We start from the raw sequence: 18,874 nt of genomic DNA on the forward strand, positions 1-18,874 counted from the left end.
TGTCAGTGCCGGCTGTATCTGATCTGCCAAGTATAAACTCTAAGGCCTCTTTCACACGAGCAATAAGGAAAAAGTCAGGGTTTGTTCAGTGAAAAATTGATTGTTTTCAAGCAAGTTCAATTAGTTTTTTTCTGAGATTGCATTCAGTGTTTCAGTTTTTTCCGGATCGCATGCGCTTTACATGCATCTTTAACACGCTTGAAGAAAAACTGAAGAATAACAATCCACATTTCCGAGCAACCATCAGTGAAAAACGTATTGCAACCAGATCCCTTCCGTATTTCACACAGTCCCATTCATTTCTATGGGTCAAGGGCTGCATGAAAAACGGACTATATAGAACATGCTGCGATTTATCCTGAACACAAAGATGATGAAAAACAACGCTCATGTACACAGAGCCATTGAAATAAACTGGTCAGGATTCAGTCCGGATGCTGTACGTTCAAAAAACGCAACGCATCTGGACCTAAAACTTGCTAGTGTGAAATTAGCCTAAGGGTTTATTCACATGTCACAATCAGGTCACTGTTTTGGGTGTAAATGTTTGAAAATAGCAGCAAAATGCTTTAACTTTCCATGATTTTGGGAAGATTGTGGTGGAAACACAACTGCAACATGTGAATAAACTCTTAGATGAACTTTGCTAGGACTCTGTTTACATGTTGGACAATCGTCTAAAAACCACAAAATTATATATACGTGAGCACATTATTCACACGTTTTCCGTTGCCTGAGGTAAAACAGTTTCAGGTCTCATATTCATAACATATGCAATGAACCATAGTAAGAATAAGAGTACCTGCAGCACAGAAACACTTGGAGTGACATTGAACCAGTCTCAATTGTTACCATAGACCTGTGATGGCGTGGACTTCTGGCACTCCAGCGGTGGTAAAACTACAACTTCTAAGAACTACAACTCCCACTCTCAGAACTCCATAGAAATCAATGGAGCATGCTTGGATTCGTAGTTTCACCACATCTGGAGTGCCGGAGGTTAGCCATCACTGCCATAGACCAAGAATATGACCTGTTCTTAGGCATTTGTTTCTGAAAAAAATTCTTAACGTGTCCCTGTAGTCACCAGAACAAGGAGATAGACGTACTCACACAGAGTGTTCACTCCTCACTGGAGGAGACAGACTGGAGATGGTCTCATAGACTTTATATTGAGCCCGTCGCCTTCAGCGATGAGAGAGTGCTCTGTATGAGAACTTCTATCTCCTTGTTCTAGCAGGGGTTCCAGCAGCCAGGCCCCACTGATCAGTTAGTTAACCCCTATCCTATGGATTGGGGATAACTTCCATACTCTGCACAATTTGCTCATGATTGTGGAGAGGGGTGAGATAATAGGGCATGTTTGTTAGTTTTCACTGCAATTAGACATGATAGGATTACGAGGAGGACGATAGGAATTGCTGGGATTTTTTTTATGTTTTCTACATATAGTGCTCCTAAATGGTAAAATACCATATTTTTAATTTTACAAGACAGTGCGTCTTATAAAGCGAATACTACTAAGTGCTTCCATTATGGAAGCACTCATTATTACAGTAGGATCAGGGAGCGGTGAGTGTAGCGCTGCTATCGTTGGTATTAGTCCCTGGTCTTCTCCGGGTGCTGCGTTGTTCTGTGTCCTGACATCGTACAGACCGAATTAAAACACTGCACATACTGTGGTTCTCTTCCTGTAGTAAAGAACTACAGGAATTATGGTACTTTTGCCATCGACAGGCCTAATGCAGGTGTACCAGGTCTGTATGGCAGTGCTTAGAGGCAATGTGGCTGCCTAGAACATAGCTGTAAGATGTGAGCTTACCAGAAGGCTTTTCTGGGGTCTTTATGCACAGTGCTATTCTACATAGAGGATGTCCCCTTGTCACGGTCCCAGTCCTGGGTATAAATAGAACATAAGAGAGATCTCTGTACTGCCCTGTCATAGTTTTCTAATAACTACAGTTGCAAGAAAAAGTATGTGATCTCTTTGGAATGGTATGGATTTCTGCACAAATTGGTCATAAAATGTGATCTGATCTTCATCTAAGTCACAACAATAGACAATCACAGTCTGCTTAAACTAATAACACACAAATAATTACATGTTACCATGTTTTTATTGAACACACCATGTAAACATTCACAGTGCAGGTGGAAAAAGTATGTGAACCCTTGGATTTAATAACTGGTGGAACCTCCTTTGGCAGCAATAACTTCAACCAAACGTTTCCTGTAGTTGCAGATCAGACGTGCACAACGGTCAGGAGTAATTCTTGACCATTCCTCTTTACAGAACTGTTTCAGTTGAGCAATATTCTTGGGATGTCTGGTGTGAATCGCTTTCTTGAGGTCATGCCACAGCATCTCAATCGGGTGGAGGTCAGGACTCTGACTGGGCCACTCCAGAAGGCGTATTTTCTTCTGTTTAAGACATTCTGTTGTTGTTTTACTTCTATGCTTTGGGTCGTTGTCCTGTTGCAACACCCATCTTCTGTTGAGCTTGAGCTGGTGGACAGATGGCCTTAAGTTCTCCTGCAAAAGGTCTTGATAAACTTGGGAATTCATTTTTCCTTCGACGTTAGCAATCCGTCCAGGCCCTGATGCAGCCCCAAACCATGATGCCCCCACCACCATACTTCACAGTTGGGATGAGGTTTTGATGTTGGTGTGCTGTGCCTCTTTTTCTCCACACATAGTGTTGTGTGTTTTTTCCAAAAAACTCAACTTTAGTTTAATCTGTCCACAGAATATTTTGCCAGTACTGCTGTGGAACATCCAGGTGCTCTTGTGCAAACTGTAAACGTGTAGCAATGTTTTTTTTGGACAGCAGTGGCTTCCTCTGTGGTATCCTCCCATGAAATCCATTCTTGTTTAGTGTTTTACATATCGTAGATTCGCTAACAGGGATGTTAGCATATGCCAGAGACTTTTGTAAGACTTTAGCTAACACTAGGATTTTTCTTCACCTCATTGAGCAGTCTGCGCTGTGCTCTTGCAGTCATCTTTACAGGACGGCCACTCCTAGGGAGAGTAGCAGCAGTGCTGAACTTTCTGCATTTATAGACAATTTGTCTTACCGTGGACTGATGAACAGCAAGGTTTTTGGAGATACTTTTATAACCCTTTCCAGCTTTATGTAAGTCAACAATTCTTAATCGTAGGTCTTCTGAGAGCTCTTTTGTGCGAGGCATCATTCCCATCAGGCAATGCTACTTGTGAAAAGCAAACCCAGAACTGGTGTGTGTTTTTTATAGGGCAGGGCAGCTGTAACCAACATCTCCAATCTCATCTCATTGATTGGACTCCAGTTGGCTGACACCTCACTCCAATTAGCTATTGGAGATGTCATTAGTCTAAGGGTTCACATACTTTTTCCACCTGCACTGTGAATATTTACATGGTGTGTTCAATAAAAACATGGTAACATTTAATTATTCGTGTGTTATTAGTTTAAGCAGACTGTGATTGTCTATTGTTGTGACTTAGATGAAGATCAGATGACATTTTATGACCAATTTGTGCAGAAATCCATACCATTCCAAAGGGTTCACATACTTTTTCTTGCAACTGTATGTATAATATATCAGGGGTCAGTACAGAGATCTATCCCGTCATCTATTTATCCCCAGGACTGTGACTGTGACGAGGGGACATCCTCTGCGTCTGGAGGAAAGAAGGTTTGTACACAAACATAGAAGAGGATTCTTTACAGTAAGAGCAGTGAGACTATGGAACTCTCTGCCTGAGGAGGTCGTGATGGTGAGTTCACTAAAAGAGTTAAAGAGGGGCCTGGATGTATTTCTGCAGTGTAATAATATTACAGGTTATAGTTACTAGATTTCTGGAGAAGGGTAATCTATCCAAGGAGTTATTATTTTTTTTAAATCTCTTTTCATTAAAGAAAACAAGTAAATGTTACAACAAAAGGCCATGACAGCACAGAAATAAATGGCTAACACGGATGAATCCTAGCTTTACAAATACAATTTCCAGAGCATTGAGGACATTTCCACTCAAGGCCACAGTTTTAACATGTTCAATATGGAGCAACAGAAGGGATAAAAGGAGGTGGGAAGACAAGGGAAAAGTGATAAACGGGGTAGGAAGGGTAAAAAAGGAGGGTATGAAGATTTCATAATGCTCGCTGCATCAAAGTGAGCAGACTGGTATCAGCAGGGAGTTTCAAGGCAGGCAATGAGGTGTGACTGTGAAGCAAATAAACTCGGAATCTAGTGCAAAGTGACAAAGCATGGGCTGAGTCATCTCCTAACTCTATGGGATAGAAGAAGATCATATGTAATAGTAACAAGAAATGTGTTAGGTATTCATCGAGTGGAAGTGTCCCACATGAACCATCCACGGTCGCCATATTTCCATAAATTTCTGGTGTACCAGTTCCTGTAGTGGAGGGAGTGAAGTCCTAACTTGTCTGTGATTTCTGCTGTGTTCATAGCGGTGGGCAGATCCTGTTAGTTAGGAAAGAGTAGCAAGACGGCATCTCAGAGCTCATCCTCTGCCAGCATCCTCATCAGCTCCTCCATGGCCTTGTTCACTTGCTCCAGATCATTGCTGTCCACCATAAAGATCAGTCCTTGTGTGTTCTGGAAGTAGTGGCGCCAAGGGGTCTGAACTTGTCCTGACCACCCACGTCCCATACTATGAAGCTGATGTTCTTATAGTCTACAGTCTCTACATTAAAGCTATTGTGGGGATTGCCGTTGAACAGGTTGGTAAACACATTCCCCAAGTTGGAAATGTTATGGTATCAGATATGGCAAGATAATTCTCTCTCTGTTACGGATGGCGCTCGACTGCCCGCCCGATGCCCTGTCCCGCTCTTGGCAGATGTCCGGTACGTGCTCTGCGTCTCTGAGGTGTTGGTTTGTTCAGCACAAGATGGTGGATCCCATTCCAGGGAATCATTCTGATTGCCTGATTGCAGTCGGGAAGTAATTGTTTCCCCTAAAATGAGATAAGCTGGCTTCTACCTCACTGGGTTTTTTGCCTTCCTCTGGATCAACTTGCAGGATAACAGACTGAACTGGATGCACAGATGTCTTTTTTTAGCCTTAAAAACTATGTTACCCTAGGAATCCGGAACAATAATGTGTGCCATGCCACGAACACAGGAAATATGATATTTATATCTTAATTATGTTATTTCAGTTCATTTTCATATAGGAAAAAAAAGCTAACTAATTAACCACTATAAAATCAGAATGTATTCTTTATTAAAACATTTATTTAAAAAAATGTCAGCCATGTAGATTCAGTAAAGTTCTATAATCACAACCGTATAAACTATAATCACACTACATCATCAATGTCAGGCACTAAGGGAAGTCTCACCTGTCGTGGACGCAGGTACAGCAGCTGGAAAGATCATACGGAGAGCTTCCCGTGGAGCAGGACAGACACGACGATCCCTGACTGCAATATTCATTAAGCTGCCAGGGCAAAAGATTAGCACCAAATCCTTGCATCTCTATCACATCTCTGGAGTCTGGAGAGATATATCAATCAAACACAGGACAGGATGAATCCAATACAAATAATGTTCAGAAAAGCTCCTGGTTATTGAACACGGCCTTACATTCAATAATGATGTATCTGCCATTTGTACCTGTCAGTAACTTGCCTCTTATTTTTCTCAGCTATACTGTTGACCCATGAGTGTTGCTTAGAGAAGACTGCAGTTTTTTTTTTTGATGGACTATGTGTTTGTGAGCGCTAAGCGATATGCTTTTTTAGTCCATAATGACATATGGAGACACCTCCTGACTGTAATAGGCCCTATGAGCAGATGGACATCATAGAGTCCTCCCTCCCCACCCCTGCTCATGATTCCCCTGAAAGAGAATGGAGAGCCAAGATGTTCTGGTGGACTAAATTTGTCCTTTTGAATGGCCACCATGTAATACTACATTTCATGGCTGCTGCACAAGGAATGCCTAAGTGGCCATAGCTCGCTGCAAAAAAAACAAAAAACATTAAAGGCAGAAACTGTGAGAATTCAACATTAGTTAGCATGGTACTGTCTAAAGAACAATTAATAAGTTGCATTGGTGGGTCGGAGGCTTCACATACAAACAGTTAAGCTGCTCATACATAAAAAACTTCAGCTGAACCTGCCAATTATGAAGGATAGTTGGAAAATCGAATGCGTATTGGACCTCCCAACTTCTAATGCCTGAAGTGACTGGCAGAGGATTATTCTCCTTCACCCCATTGAAATAATTATGCAAGTTCAGACAACTTGTAGACACATTTATGGTAGAGTCTTAAGAAGTAGTTGTCGGACGAGCATTTCTCTCTCCTCCTTCTAGTGATCGGCGTGGGGTCTCAGTGCTCAGACCTCACCAATCAAAACTTTTGATGTGTCACTATGACATATCATAAGTTTTCTGAAAGTACAGTGCCACTTTAAGTCACTGTAGACAATAAACTCAAAAGAAGGTAGTTGGTATGTAAAATATCCAAGATTTTTTATACTTTGAAATAAGTTTATACTTAAAAAAAAAGTTACCATTTTTGAGATCTCTGCCAGTGAAAGAGAACATTCTTATTTACAGTCAAGAAGCCATATCCAACGAACCCAGGTACATGTCTCATATCATATATCAGAGCTCTGACTTGGAGTGAGCACTGTTTGGTCACAGTACATTGTCTACTGTCCTACAACTGTAGATGTGTTTCTCCAAATTTGGCTCTCATGTGATTGAGTTTCATCAATATACTCTATGAGTGGTGATGCCCATGTCCTTCAGGTTTTAGATTTAAATTGTCTTACTCCTAAGAGCAAAGGGCTGCATACCTTCAATGGGCTATGCCTCAGATGCCAAATGTAATAAAGTACAATGTAGCCATGGTCCGCAAAGGGAATCTGTCACCAGTGACCTCCTCATCCAACTATTTGCATAGACACATAACTGTAGTTCACCTTAATAAAACGTTATTCTTCCTTTAGTAATCCGAGACTCTGTTCCTGAGTTTTGATGCTTTTTCCCTAAAATGCAATTAGATGTTTGGTGCAACGAGGGCATCACTGTTGCTGTCATTGCACCCAAGCTTTGCTCATTTCTGCCTCTCCCTTACTGCGCTGATTGACAGGGCAAGGCAGTGGCAAAGCACTGCCCACCGAAAGGAGCGGAACTTGGGTGCAATGAAAGCAATGGTGACTCCCTTTTTTGAACCAAGCACCTACTTTGCATATTAGGAAAAAATATCATAACTCGGGAATGGAGCCTCGGATCAACAAAAGAAAAATCTCGTTTTAATTAGATGAACCCCAGCTATGTGTCTATGCAAACAGTTTGAGAGGGAGGTCGCTGGTGACAGACTCTCTTCAATCCTAAAAGGACACATTTTTTAACATGTTTGCATATAAAACATAACTTTAATGATTAAGGCCTTTCAGCTCTCCCCATGACATGAATTAAGTCACCAACATAAACCAGATCACCAAACATTTCGCCTCCATAGGGGGCAAATAATAGCATAATGTAGAAAAGGAATTAGGCCATTCATTTCAGCAGGGGAGGAAGCCATGGTAAAAGGTCCAAATTGCAGACCTCACCACAAGCAAATAATAATAAAAAAAATCCATACAAGTGCAGGAGAAACATTACAAAGACCATATGGGGGGAGATATAGGTGGTTCATGCATCAAAAAAACCAAGGTGCAATGAAAAGATTTGGTTAATCAGCAAAAGCAATAAATAGATGTAAGTGGAGGTCACCCCTTCCCCCCTTCGTGTCTTAAACTCTGTCAGAATTATATTATATTCCAAGTGATGGAAAAAAAATCTGTTGGGAAATTTCTAAAAATTTACATTCCCCACTGGTGGGTATTACTTTTTTTTTTTGTCAGAGGGGAAAGGGTTTTATATAGGCAGGCAAAATGAATTCACAGCAATGCAAGAACATGCCACATTAATAAAAAAAAAAAGAAATATAGAAATAAAAACTGCCAAGGAAAGCCAAATTTTAATGAAAAAATGCTCTTCACCTTAATTCTTCAGGGAGGGAGTTGGATGGCCAAAATTGTATTGCATTTATTTCTATATCAATTAAAGTATAAAAGTAGATTCCCCCAGCCATCTGCTGCAATTGTTTGGATTATGATATTACCATTAATTAGGTTATTTTTCACGGGCCCGAGTAAAAATAAAATAAAAAATCATAAGAATAATAATAATAAAAAAAAAGTAATTACATGGAGAAGATGAAATTATTGATATGAATATCAGATTACAAAATGGAAAATCAGAACCCCACAGAACCTAAAGATCCAGATGAAAGGTACCGGAGTCGTTGAAGAATTATAAGTGAACAGCATCCTCATTATGTTCCATTCATCATTTATTTGGATAGCTGCAAAATTGGCCACATGCAAAGGTCGAGCATGTTGCAAACACCAGCAGACAAGGGCAAGCAAACCCTGGAACAACAGTGATGTCATTATCGGGAGGCAGGACACAATGCATTTGCAAATAATCCCAGTTATTCATTTCTATTTCTTTATACACCAGAAGAGAAGCGTTTGTGGAGTTGCAATCTCACCTCTTTCTATAGGTATTTTATTTTATTTTTTAAACATTTGGCAGCAGATTTGTACCTATGACACTGGCTGACCTGTTACGTGTGCACTTGGCAGCTGAAGGCATCTGTGTTGGTCCCATGTTCATATTGCTGAGAAAAATGAAATTTTAATATATGCAAATGAGCCTCTAGGAGCAATGGAGGCGTTGCTGTTACACCTGGAGGCTCTGTTTTCTCTACAACTGCTGTGCCCTTTGCACTTCAATTGACAGGGCCAGACGTGATGATGTTTACACTGCCTGGTCCTGTCTATTAAAGTGCAGAGGGCGCGGCAGATGCAGAGAGAGCTGAGCCTCTAGGTGTAACGGCAACGCCCCTGTTGCTCCTAGAGGCTCATTTGCATATATTAAAACTTTATTTTTCTCAGTATTGCAGCCACATATGAACATGGGACCAACACAGATGCCTTCAGCTGCCAAGTGCACATGTAACAGGTCAGCCAGTTACATAGGTACAAATCTGCCGAGAGATGTGCTTTAAGGTTTTGAAAATAAATCACATTGCTAAAAGTAGACTGCACAGCCACACATGGGTCGGTGTAGTCTCCCTGCTGCATGCACATTCCATCTCAACAACTAATAAATTCTCAATACTAGAAAACTGCAAACGTTCTTTTTCCATTTACAGCTGTTTGTGCGGAGTACATCTGCTATCTATTTACAGCTAAAGACAGCTTTTCACCTCTGGGCTATGATCAGAGACCCCAACCTGCATTCTAGGAATGGTAAAAGGGCAATCGCTCAGGGGCCACCACCACTTCGCATCCAGGATTTTGTATGTCATTTTCCAACATACTCAATTCTTGTTTCCCTGTCAGCAGACACCAAGGGACAGTGGTGCTGCCCTCGTGCTGCACTAGATGGTTGTCAGATAGTGTCGAAATCAAAAGGACCTGTGAACAATAATCTCATACTTGTGTCCAACGTAATGAATATTTGTCTAGCTTTTAACAACCGTGATCCAGCCATGGTGGGCCCAGTAATTTTAATTTCTGATTACAAAGGATGCATTTAGACTTTCCCTCTGCCCCTACAATCTGATTTACACTGCAGCTCTGTATATCCCTCAGTGCTAACAATGCCAACAAGCCCAGTAGTAAGTCAGCGCAAGGGGAGCTGATTTACCTTATAGCTATCAGAAATGAATATAAACCACAAGCAACTACAAGACCAATAACAAAAATCGTCTATCAGTTAATTTCGCATATAGAGATGGAAAAAAAGTGGCAACCGTAACCCAGTCTGATCTAATTGCTCTTAAATGCATCCTCCCTGCTGTTCTGTAAAATCTTGTGAAATTTGTGAATTGATATTTGGGGAAGTTCTTTTCATGATATTGTCCTATTTATTTAGCTTTGAGTTGACAAGGCATGTCACATCATAAAACATGTCAGAACAGAGATAAAATGTACACTTGCTTTTTATGTTCACTTTTATATAGTTGCTTTAAGGGATTTATATTATCGGTTTAAAGGATAACTGTCACATTTAGACCCTAATTTCAATTTTCATATATGCAGTTACTAATAACATGATATTCCAGAATCAGTTACTATTAGACTGACTTACCCCATATTTAATAAGATTCAGCCCTTAGCAACCAGTCTGCATAAAACTGCAATTTCACTATTCAGTTAAGATGGCCGCCACTGCCCTCACCCTGATGCTAATCCCGCCTGCCCTCACTAGCCAGTAACAATAGCCCCCCAAAAGTGTCAGTAACCAGAGCTCTCCCCCCTAAAGGGTTCATCTCCTGCAGCACAAAGGGGTCCTCTTACCACATGTTGCTCTCATTTATACACTGAGCAGACGGCAGATCTTCCTTCCCTGGTCTGCACTGCTTCAACTCTGCATTCTCCAGCTCTGCTGAGTAAGGGAGCGTCTGCCAAGCGCAGGGACAGGGAGAAGTGCACACAGCCCAGGCACTGTTATCAGCTGCTGGGGAGGACCTGGCTTTAATCATTTACTTACAGTCCCTGGCTGTCAGTAATGTGAGCCTGCATGCTGCGTGCTCTGTCTATGAACAGATAGACGGACCATGCCTAGCAACCCTATTTTAAGCACAGGTAAAAGTAGCCAGTACAGGGAACAAAAATGTGGAATTAAGGGGTAATTAAATACACAGTGAAAAGTTGAAATAGGGCCACCAAGGTGATATTAATCACCACAATCCAATACTCCAAAAAAAAAATATTACGACAGTTATCCTTTAATCCTCTTATACATATTTATACCTATGTCCTCTCTTTTCATTGGCATGCTTTAAAGGGGTTGAGCAGTGCAACAATATCAATGACCTATGGTCAAGATAGACCATCAATATCAGATCGGCGGGGGTCCGACTCTTGGCAGCCCCGTTGATCAACAGTTTGAAGAGGTAGTGTTGCTCATGCAAGCGCTGCATCCACTAGAATTATCTGTGCTTTGTATCGCTTGTTAATTACATCTGCATTTCTCAGTCAAGGGAAGTTACACCTGCTTGTCCTAGTCCTTTTCTACAAAGAAGATGTGTAACACCCCCAGAGTGGTGTTACCATTTCTGCACTTTGCTACTGCTTTTATTGGTCTAACCTGAATGTCATCTTATGTATTTATTCCAGATCCTCCACACTGTGCATTTCTAATGTTATGTAACTGTTCATGTAATGTGTCTGGTTCACCAGCAGGTGGCAGCAAACACGGCAGAGATGTCCTTAGATAGAATGGAACTTACCATTCCATTCTAACCTCTCCATCTGGAGAGAGGTGGGCGAGTCCTACTTCCTGCAGGAAGGGTGGGGCACAAGTTCTAGTCAGTCTAGTTTACCCCCATTTAGGGGAAGGGTGTGCAGAGGCATGTCTTTGCTGGACGTGCTCACGCCAGCCAGAGCACCGTAAGCTTTGCTGGCCATGGAGGCCAAAGCTTGAAGCCTCAGGAGCCCGGAGGAAAGTTTCCTGGCATAACCTAGAGTCAGACTACAAAGTGAAGTGCAGCATACGGAAGAAGCTGAGTTATACAGCCAGCCTGTCAGTACAGCAGAGCCAGAGAGAAACAGATATAGCAGAGTGGAGTTTGCCTGCTAGTTTTAATGCTAAAGCTTGCTGGAACCAAGACAAAGCCTGAAACTGTTTTGGAGAAACATTTATTCAAGTAAAGCTGCCATTGAACTTCATCTCAAGGTCTGGACTCAAGTTATTTCTTCAAATCCCTCAATTATTCCCCCTATTTTTTGCTTCGGAGCCAAAGCCTGGGGTCCAGCCATACTCAGGTAGGAGAACCATGACACACATAAACAGACATTTTAGGCCACTCTGTATATCCTACACCTGGGATGCGCGACATAGTGGGTCCTAGGGGGAGGCGCCCGTTGCAGATGGCGCACAGGTAATTTTAAAGCGGAAGCAGAGCTTTAAACAAGCGCTGCTACCTCTTCAAAAAGCTGATCGGCAGAGGTGCCGGGAGTCGGACCCCTGCCGATCTGATACTAATGACCTATCCTTAAGGTCCCTTTACATGGAACGACAGAGCAGCAGATTGTCGGGAAGGAAGCTTTCCTTCCCGACAATCTGATTCATGCTGGTGGAGGAGAATGCTGCATTTACATGCAGCGATCTCCTCCACAGTATGGGGAGGAGTGGTCGCTAATGCCATCGCTCTTCCCCATACTGACTCGTTGTTTGCCAGCAGCAGATCGTGATTACACGATCTGCTGCCGGCAAACGACGATTTCTGTGTGTGCATAAGTGATCGGATTACCTAATGAACGTTTTGCTTGTTCACTGGTTAATCAGCGATACATTTACACCGCCAGATAATAGCTAACGAGCAGTCTTATGAACGCTCGTTAGCGATTATCTTTAGGATTCTCAGCCCGTATAAAAGGCCCTTTAGGATAGGTCATCAATATCTTTGCACTGCACAACCCTTTAAAGCATAACTAAATAAAACATTTAGTTTCCAGCTGAAGTTTAATACAATACATGGATAATAAATCATAGAAATATAAGTGTAGTATAATAATTGGAATCAATATAAACCGTAAATTGGTCCATACATAGGGTTATACAACGTTTATTTATTTATATTAATATTATTTTTTTTATCTTATTCATGTTAGGGTTTATTCACACGACCGTATAAATGGATCCGCATCCGTTCCGCAAATTTGCGGAACGGGTGCGGACCCATTAATTTCAATTGGGCCGCAAAAGATGCGGACAGCACACCGTGCTATCCGCATCCGTTGTTCCGTTCTGTGACCCCGCAAAAAAGATAGAGCATGTCCTATTCTTGTCCGCAACCGCGGACAAGCTTAGGCATTCTCTCTATAGCGCTGCCCATGTTCAGTCCGCAAATTGCGGAACGCACACGGCTGGTATCCGTGTTTTGCGTATCTGCAATTTGCGGACGGCAAAACACTTAGTCGTGTGAATGCACCCTAACTCTGCTGCACTTCTGGCTAGGAATAACACAACCGTTTGGGTATGGGATCAAGGTCATGCACAATTAACTGCAGTGTCTAAAATAACTAAGTACATGTTAGATGTTGGTCATTATGCATGCGTTTATTTAAAATGAATTAATATCTGATTTATTACATTCCTGTACATGTTTAAAATGTCAAAATATTTTCCAAGATTTGCAAATAATAAACTGTATTGGTCTTCCATTGCAATAAGGGTGGGTTCACATCTGAGTTCTGGATTCCATTATGGCTTTCCGTTATAACATGGTTATAACAGAAAATAATGGAAAATAATGGAATTCCGTCTTATAGAAGTCTATGGGAATCATAACGGATCCATCTGGTTCCCGTTATGCAAGACGGAAAACAAAGTCCTGTCGACAGGACTTTTTTCTCCGTTCTGAATAACAGAAACGGGACGGATCCGTTATGCTTTCCATAGACTTCTATAAGATGGAATGCCTTTTAAAGGCTTCCGTTTTGCATTCCGTCATAATACAAGTCTATGGGCAGCATAACGGATCCGTCATTCTATCTTATGGATTCCGGAAAGCCATAACGGAATCCAGAACGCAAATGGGAACCCACCCTTAGGCCTCTTTCACACGGCCGTTTTTTTTTTTCGTTTTGCGGGCCGTTTTTTGCGGTCCGTATACGGTCCGTATACGGAACCATTCATTTCAATGGTTCCGCAAAAAAAACGGAATGTGTTCCGTATGCATTCCGTTTCCGTATTTCCGTTTTTCCGTTCCGTTTAAAGATAGAACATGTCCTATATTTGGCCGCAAATCACGTTCCGTTGCTCCATTAAAGTCTATGGGTCCGCAAAAAAACGGAATGCATACGGAAATGCATCCGTATGTCTTCCGTATCCGTTCCGTTTTTTGCGGATCCATCTATTGAAAATGTTATGCCCAGCCCAATTTTTTCTATGAAATTACTGTATACTGTATTTGCCATACGGAAAAACGGAACGGAAACGGAAACACAACGGAAACAAAAAACGGAACAACGGATCCGTTTAAAACGGACCGCAAAACACTGAAAAAGACATACCGTCGTGTGAAAGAGGCCTTACTTGTATGAAAACATGTACGCTTTTGAATCATTTGGAAATCAATGTTGAATATTCTAACATAAATGTTTTCAAAACTTCAGTTTCAGCAACTATATATTTGTTTAGTAGTTTTTTTTTTTTTTATAGACTTCAGAATTTAGATAATACAAATGGCGGTATTATGGAACCATTTCGTACAGTTTCATAATATGGTGCCAATAGAAATATTCCATAGGCTCATAGTGTATCTCCATGTAATTGCTTCACAATTTCAAAAACCTCAGAACTGAAATCCTCAAATATTGCCTCCTGGCTCAGTCTACTCTATGTATAAAGCATGGTTTGCATTCTTCAAGGCTAATCTTAATACCAAACCCTACCTAATCTAGATACCTGTACCTAATCTAGATAAAAACCAACTCTCCCAGAAGGCCATGCAGCAGAGAGCAGTGCATTTTACAGGGCTCAGCCAACCCAAGGATGTGTCTGTTAGGGATCAGGCACATAAACGTATTTTCTTTCCATGTCCGTTCCGTTTTTTTTTTTTTGCTGATCCGTTTTTTTGCGGACCGCAAAATACATACGGTCGTGTGCATGAGCCCTTATGTGTTTGTTTTGACTAGTGGCAGTAATAATCAGCAGAATTGGGAATTCAGCTCTGGGCTACAATATATGATGCAGCTGTGGATGAATACAATGTATCTAATACAGTAATAAAATGTAATGTTACACAACTTTTTATGTGAGTTGTAACTATATATCAACTGCATGTAAAAATGACACACTCTTGTACCGATCACTGTACTTTTCCTATACATGGAAGATAAACTGCTCATTAACTGATATGCCCTGTAATGCAGTATTATAAGCAGTGCAGAGGAAACGGCTGTTCAGTGCCACATTATGTTCTGTGTGCCCGATAATGCCACCACAATTGTCTTTTTATATAGGAAACATTGCCTCTTTATAGCAAGATGTGGGGAGGTTTAGGAGGGAAGAAGGATAAAAACCTTTCATCATTTTAGGAGCTGTGAGGTTCCGAGAGGAGATCATGGATAGCATGGCGTGAAGCCTATCTTCTTCTTCCTCGTCATCATCAACAGAGACAGAACGACTGGCTGCTAAGTGGTGGTAGTTAATAGTAACTGCTTTAACGAAATAATGGTGAGGAAAAAAAAAGTGGAAAAACACAACAGAGGCTTAACATGATGTTATTTTTCACTATTTTATCATCAATTTAGTTTATGCACATGTAATATCACATTACTTTACAATAATGTCTTATACAATATCAGTCAGCCACCCTCTGTGTCCACAATTCCTACTTAGCAATGTGTAGACAAGTGGCGATCGGCTTACCATATTATTGAAGCCATAGATGCTCCCCTGGACTCTATCCAAGGGTTGTACAATGCATTTAGTGTACAGAACTCCCTGTCTACAATGCACACATGTTATCAGCCCCCATTATAGTTTATGGAGGTATATACTGTAGATAAAGATTGAGCAGAATAGGTGGGCTCAGCTGCTTCCATACCTCGAGTTCACTATAATGAAGGATGAATGGGCATTTGTCAACTCCTCTCTCCTGCAAGTGGGGAACATGGGGCTGCTATTATCATGACTGTGAGAGTCCCATTGATCAAACACTTAAAGCTGATCTGATTACATGAATGGAAAATGTGTACAGTGGACAAACATCTTGAAGTGCTGATGATGTTGAAATACTGAGATCTGAAAAATACACACTTGCTGATGATGAATTCCTCCAGGGCATTTGATCAGCAGCACCTGGCTGCTATCTTAATTTCTATGGAAGCAGTAAGTATAAGGTGTACTTAATTTTTCACACATAGCTACATGTGTTGTTCATCTTAGACTGTGCTTAACTAATCTTAAAAGCTATGTACACCTTTGGTACTCATTTTGAGCTAAAAAATAATTTTTTTCAATTGGTCTTTATTAACAATGATGAGCCGTTTTCCCTTCACATCTTCGAGTTTAGCTACTAGCAGGATTTGTATTTTCTCTGCTCTGTCAGGCAGGGAGCTAACTGACTCCTGATCTCTGATCTCTGACCTTATAAACACTCATGAAAGCTCAATTCTTATCTTACTGATAAGAATGTGGCTTTAATAGGTGTTTATGACATTTTAGTAATTTAGAAATAAGGGTTATTAGAATACTGACACAAAGTGAAAGTAACATTCACACAGCTAGAAAAACTGTTAACCATTTGTGACAGAATGGCTCAATATTTTTAATAAAGACCAATTGAAAAAAATGACTTTTAGCTCAAAATGGCTAAAGTGCAATCATGCTAAAATTGTCCCCAAAGGTGTACATAGCCTTTAAGAACATCAAAGAATCAGATGTTTTTTTTCTTAGTATGTCCTTATAAATAAAACCATATAATTCAAAGAGGATGTACTTTGCTTTTCTCATTACTGTATATGTTTGCTGGGTCTAGTTCTTAAAGAGGCCCTGTCACCTCTCCTGACATGCCTGTTTTAATAGCTTCATGCATTCCCCATGTAATAACAATTCTGGAACATGCATTCTTATGGTTCTATGTTGAGCCATTCCTTTATTACTTCTACCAGAAGTTATGAATGAACTTCTAGCAGTCTGCAGTAAGGGTACAGAGGGGTGGTAACAAGTTGGGGGGGGTGTACCTGCACAGGTTAAAAATAGAGGCACTGATTGGATAGAGTAAGTCTGTGCATGTACACAACTGATTACCTCTCTTCTGTACCCTTACTGCAGACTGCTAGATATTCATTCATAACTTCTGGTAGAAATAATAAAGGAATGGCACAACATAGAGCCATAAGAATAGATGCTTCAGAATTGTTACTACATGGGGAATACATGAAGCTTTTTAAAACAGACATGTTAGGAGTGGTGAAGGGTCCTCTTTAAGAAATCGTCTGCACCTAGTTTATGAGTCCTTGCCATTCTATGTGCAACCTCAGCAGTCCAACACAGCTTTGAGCACTGTGTGGAGGGATATTACCGATCTGGAGTCCTTATTTGCAGTACTACTTGACATAAAATTGATTTAACTAACGAATATATACATGTGAGTAACAAATCCGATGATTACAGTTGTTCGCAGCTGTCCTTTAAACGTGATGTAAATGACAGGAGGGGCATCATGAAAAATAGTAGTCACATTTTGTATCTCATAAATTATAAGCTTACCATCACATATACGATGAAAGTACCTGCAGCTTTCATTCCTAAGTGCTCTGACTTGCAATATATATTGCGTCTAAAGCCTCCAATTTGGTCTTTTTTTTAAAGCTAGCTCTTACACAGTCTGAGATACACAGCCAGCAGAAAGCAGCCTGCCACTGCTTCCAGCTGAGATGGCAGCCAGCATGGAGAAGGGAGGGGACCGTGGGAAAGTGCTAATAGCAACATCGATTATCACTACAGAGAAATATCTGATATATTTGTGACAGGTGGAAAAAAGTTATCATCATTCAGAAAACACAATTTCACTAAAGTGATTGTTGCCATAATCATTTTCAATTACAGTAGTTTTTTCTTCTTTTAAACAACAGTATTTAGCGGCTTTTCAGACAGTGTAAGCGCTCATGCACACGACCGTATCTATTTTGCAGTCCGCAAATAACGATTCCACAAAAAATAGGACAATAATAGGACATGTTCTATTTCTTTGCAGAATGGACATACTGAATGCACACGTATTTTTATACGGTCCACAAAAACGGACGGACATGGAAAGAAAATACTTTCGTGTGCATGAGCCCTAGTGCAGATCTTTTTTGTGCCCGTATTATGGATGCAACACCCAGACCTCCTGCAGTTCATCAGAACCAGTGTTATGGCACTTGAATTCATTTTCTGATGAACTGCAGGAGGTTCAGGTATTGTGTACATGATTGCCAACAATGAGACGGGGAGCGCCACTCAGAATCCACCGCTAGATCCCGGCGTATGGGAATCAATCACCGCTCAGTCTCCTACACACGCTGTCAGCGGTGCTCAGCCCTCAAAGAAATAAGATACTATCGATCAAACCATATGGAGAAATGAAGGAGGGCGGCACTCACCAGCGTCACTGAATAGTTGCTTTATTCAAAGGTGTTATGTACCCTAGAGCACAGGATAATGTCAGTAGTGAGGAGCGACAAGCTCTAAACTGGCTTAGTGCACAGGATGAAATTATAGTGAAACCGGCGGACAAGGGGGGCAATGTGGTTCTAATGTCGAGGGAGTATTATATCAATGAAGCCCTCAAGCAACTCAGGGATGGTGACACCTATGAAGTGATACAGGGGGACCCCACTGTAGACATCAGGTGTCAGCTTGAGTATTTTGTTCGCGGTTACATGGCCAGAGGTTTCCGGGCGATAACATGGTGGACAAACTCGTACCCACATTCCCCTCTAGACCCTGCTGGTATTTCCTTCCCAAGATTCACAAGTCGCTGAGCCAGCCCCTGGGGCGTCCCATCGTCTCGGGGATTGGCTCAGTGACTGAACCTTTATCAAAATATATCGATTGGCTCCTCAGACCGTTACTTCCCAGCGCCCCTGCCTATCTCAGGGACACCAATGATTTTTTGTTGTCCCTGGGGGAAGTAGATTGGCAAGCAGAGTATCAGTTGGTGTCCCTGGATGTGGAGAGCCTCTACACCCGCATCCCTCATGATGCCACATTTGCTAATATGTACCTTGCAAGACTGGAAGACAGATTTGTGTTTTTCGTGTCAAACCCTTTTTTGCAGCATCTAAAAGTTT

General features: G+C 41.2%; 1 protein-coding gene across 2 annotated transcripts in view; it reads right to left on the reverse strand.

The window, feature by feature from the left end:
- Positions 1-18,874, reverse strand: part of SGSM2 (small G protein signaling modulator 2) — a 385,744-nt gene that overhangs the window by 38,394 nt on the left and 328,476 nt on the right. The window contains exons 12-13 of one of the 2 annotated variants that reach the window (XM_040423503.1): positions 15,113-15,247; positions 5,350-5,503 (exon numbers count right to left, since the gene is read on the reverse strand). In XM_040423503.1, coding sequence (XP_040279437.1) covers positions 5,350-5,503; positions 15,113-15,247 — 289 coding nt within the window. The remainder of the gene's footprint in view (positions 1-5,349; positions 5,504-15,112; positions 15,248-18,874) is intronic. The other variant, XM_040423501.1, reaches the window with a different exon arrangement.

This window comes from Bufo bufo, chromosome 3 (assembly GCF_905171765.1).
Source record: "Bufo bufo chromosome 3, aBufBuf1.1, whole genome shotgun sequence".
Taxonomy (NCBI): Eukaryota; Metazoa; Chordata; class Amphibia; order Anura; family Bufonidae; genus Bufo; species Bufo bufo.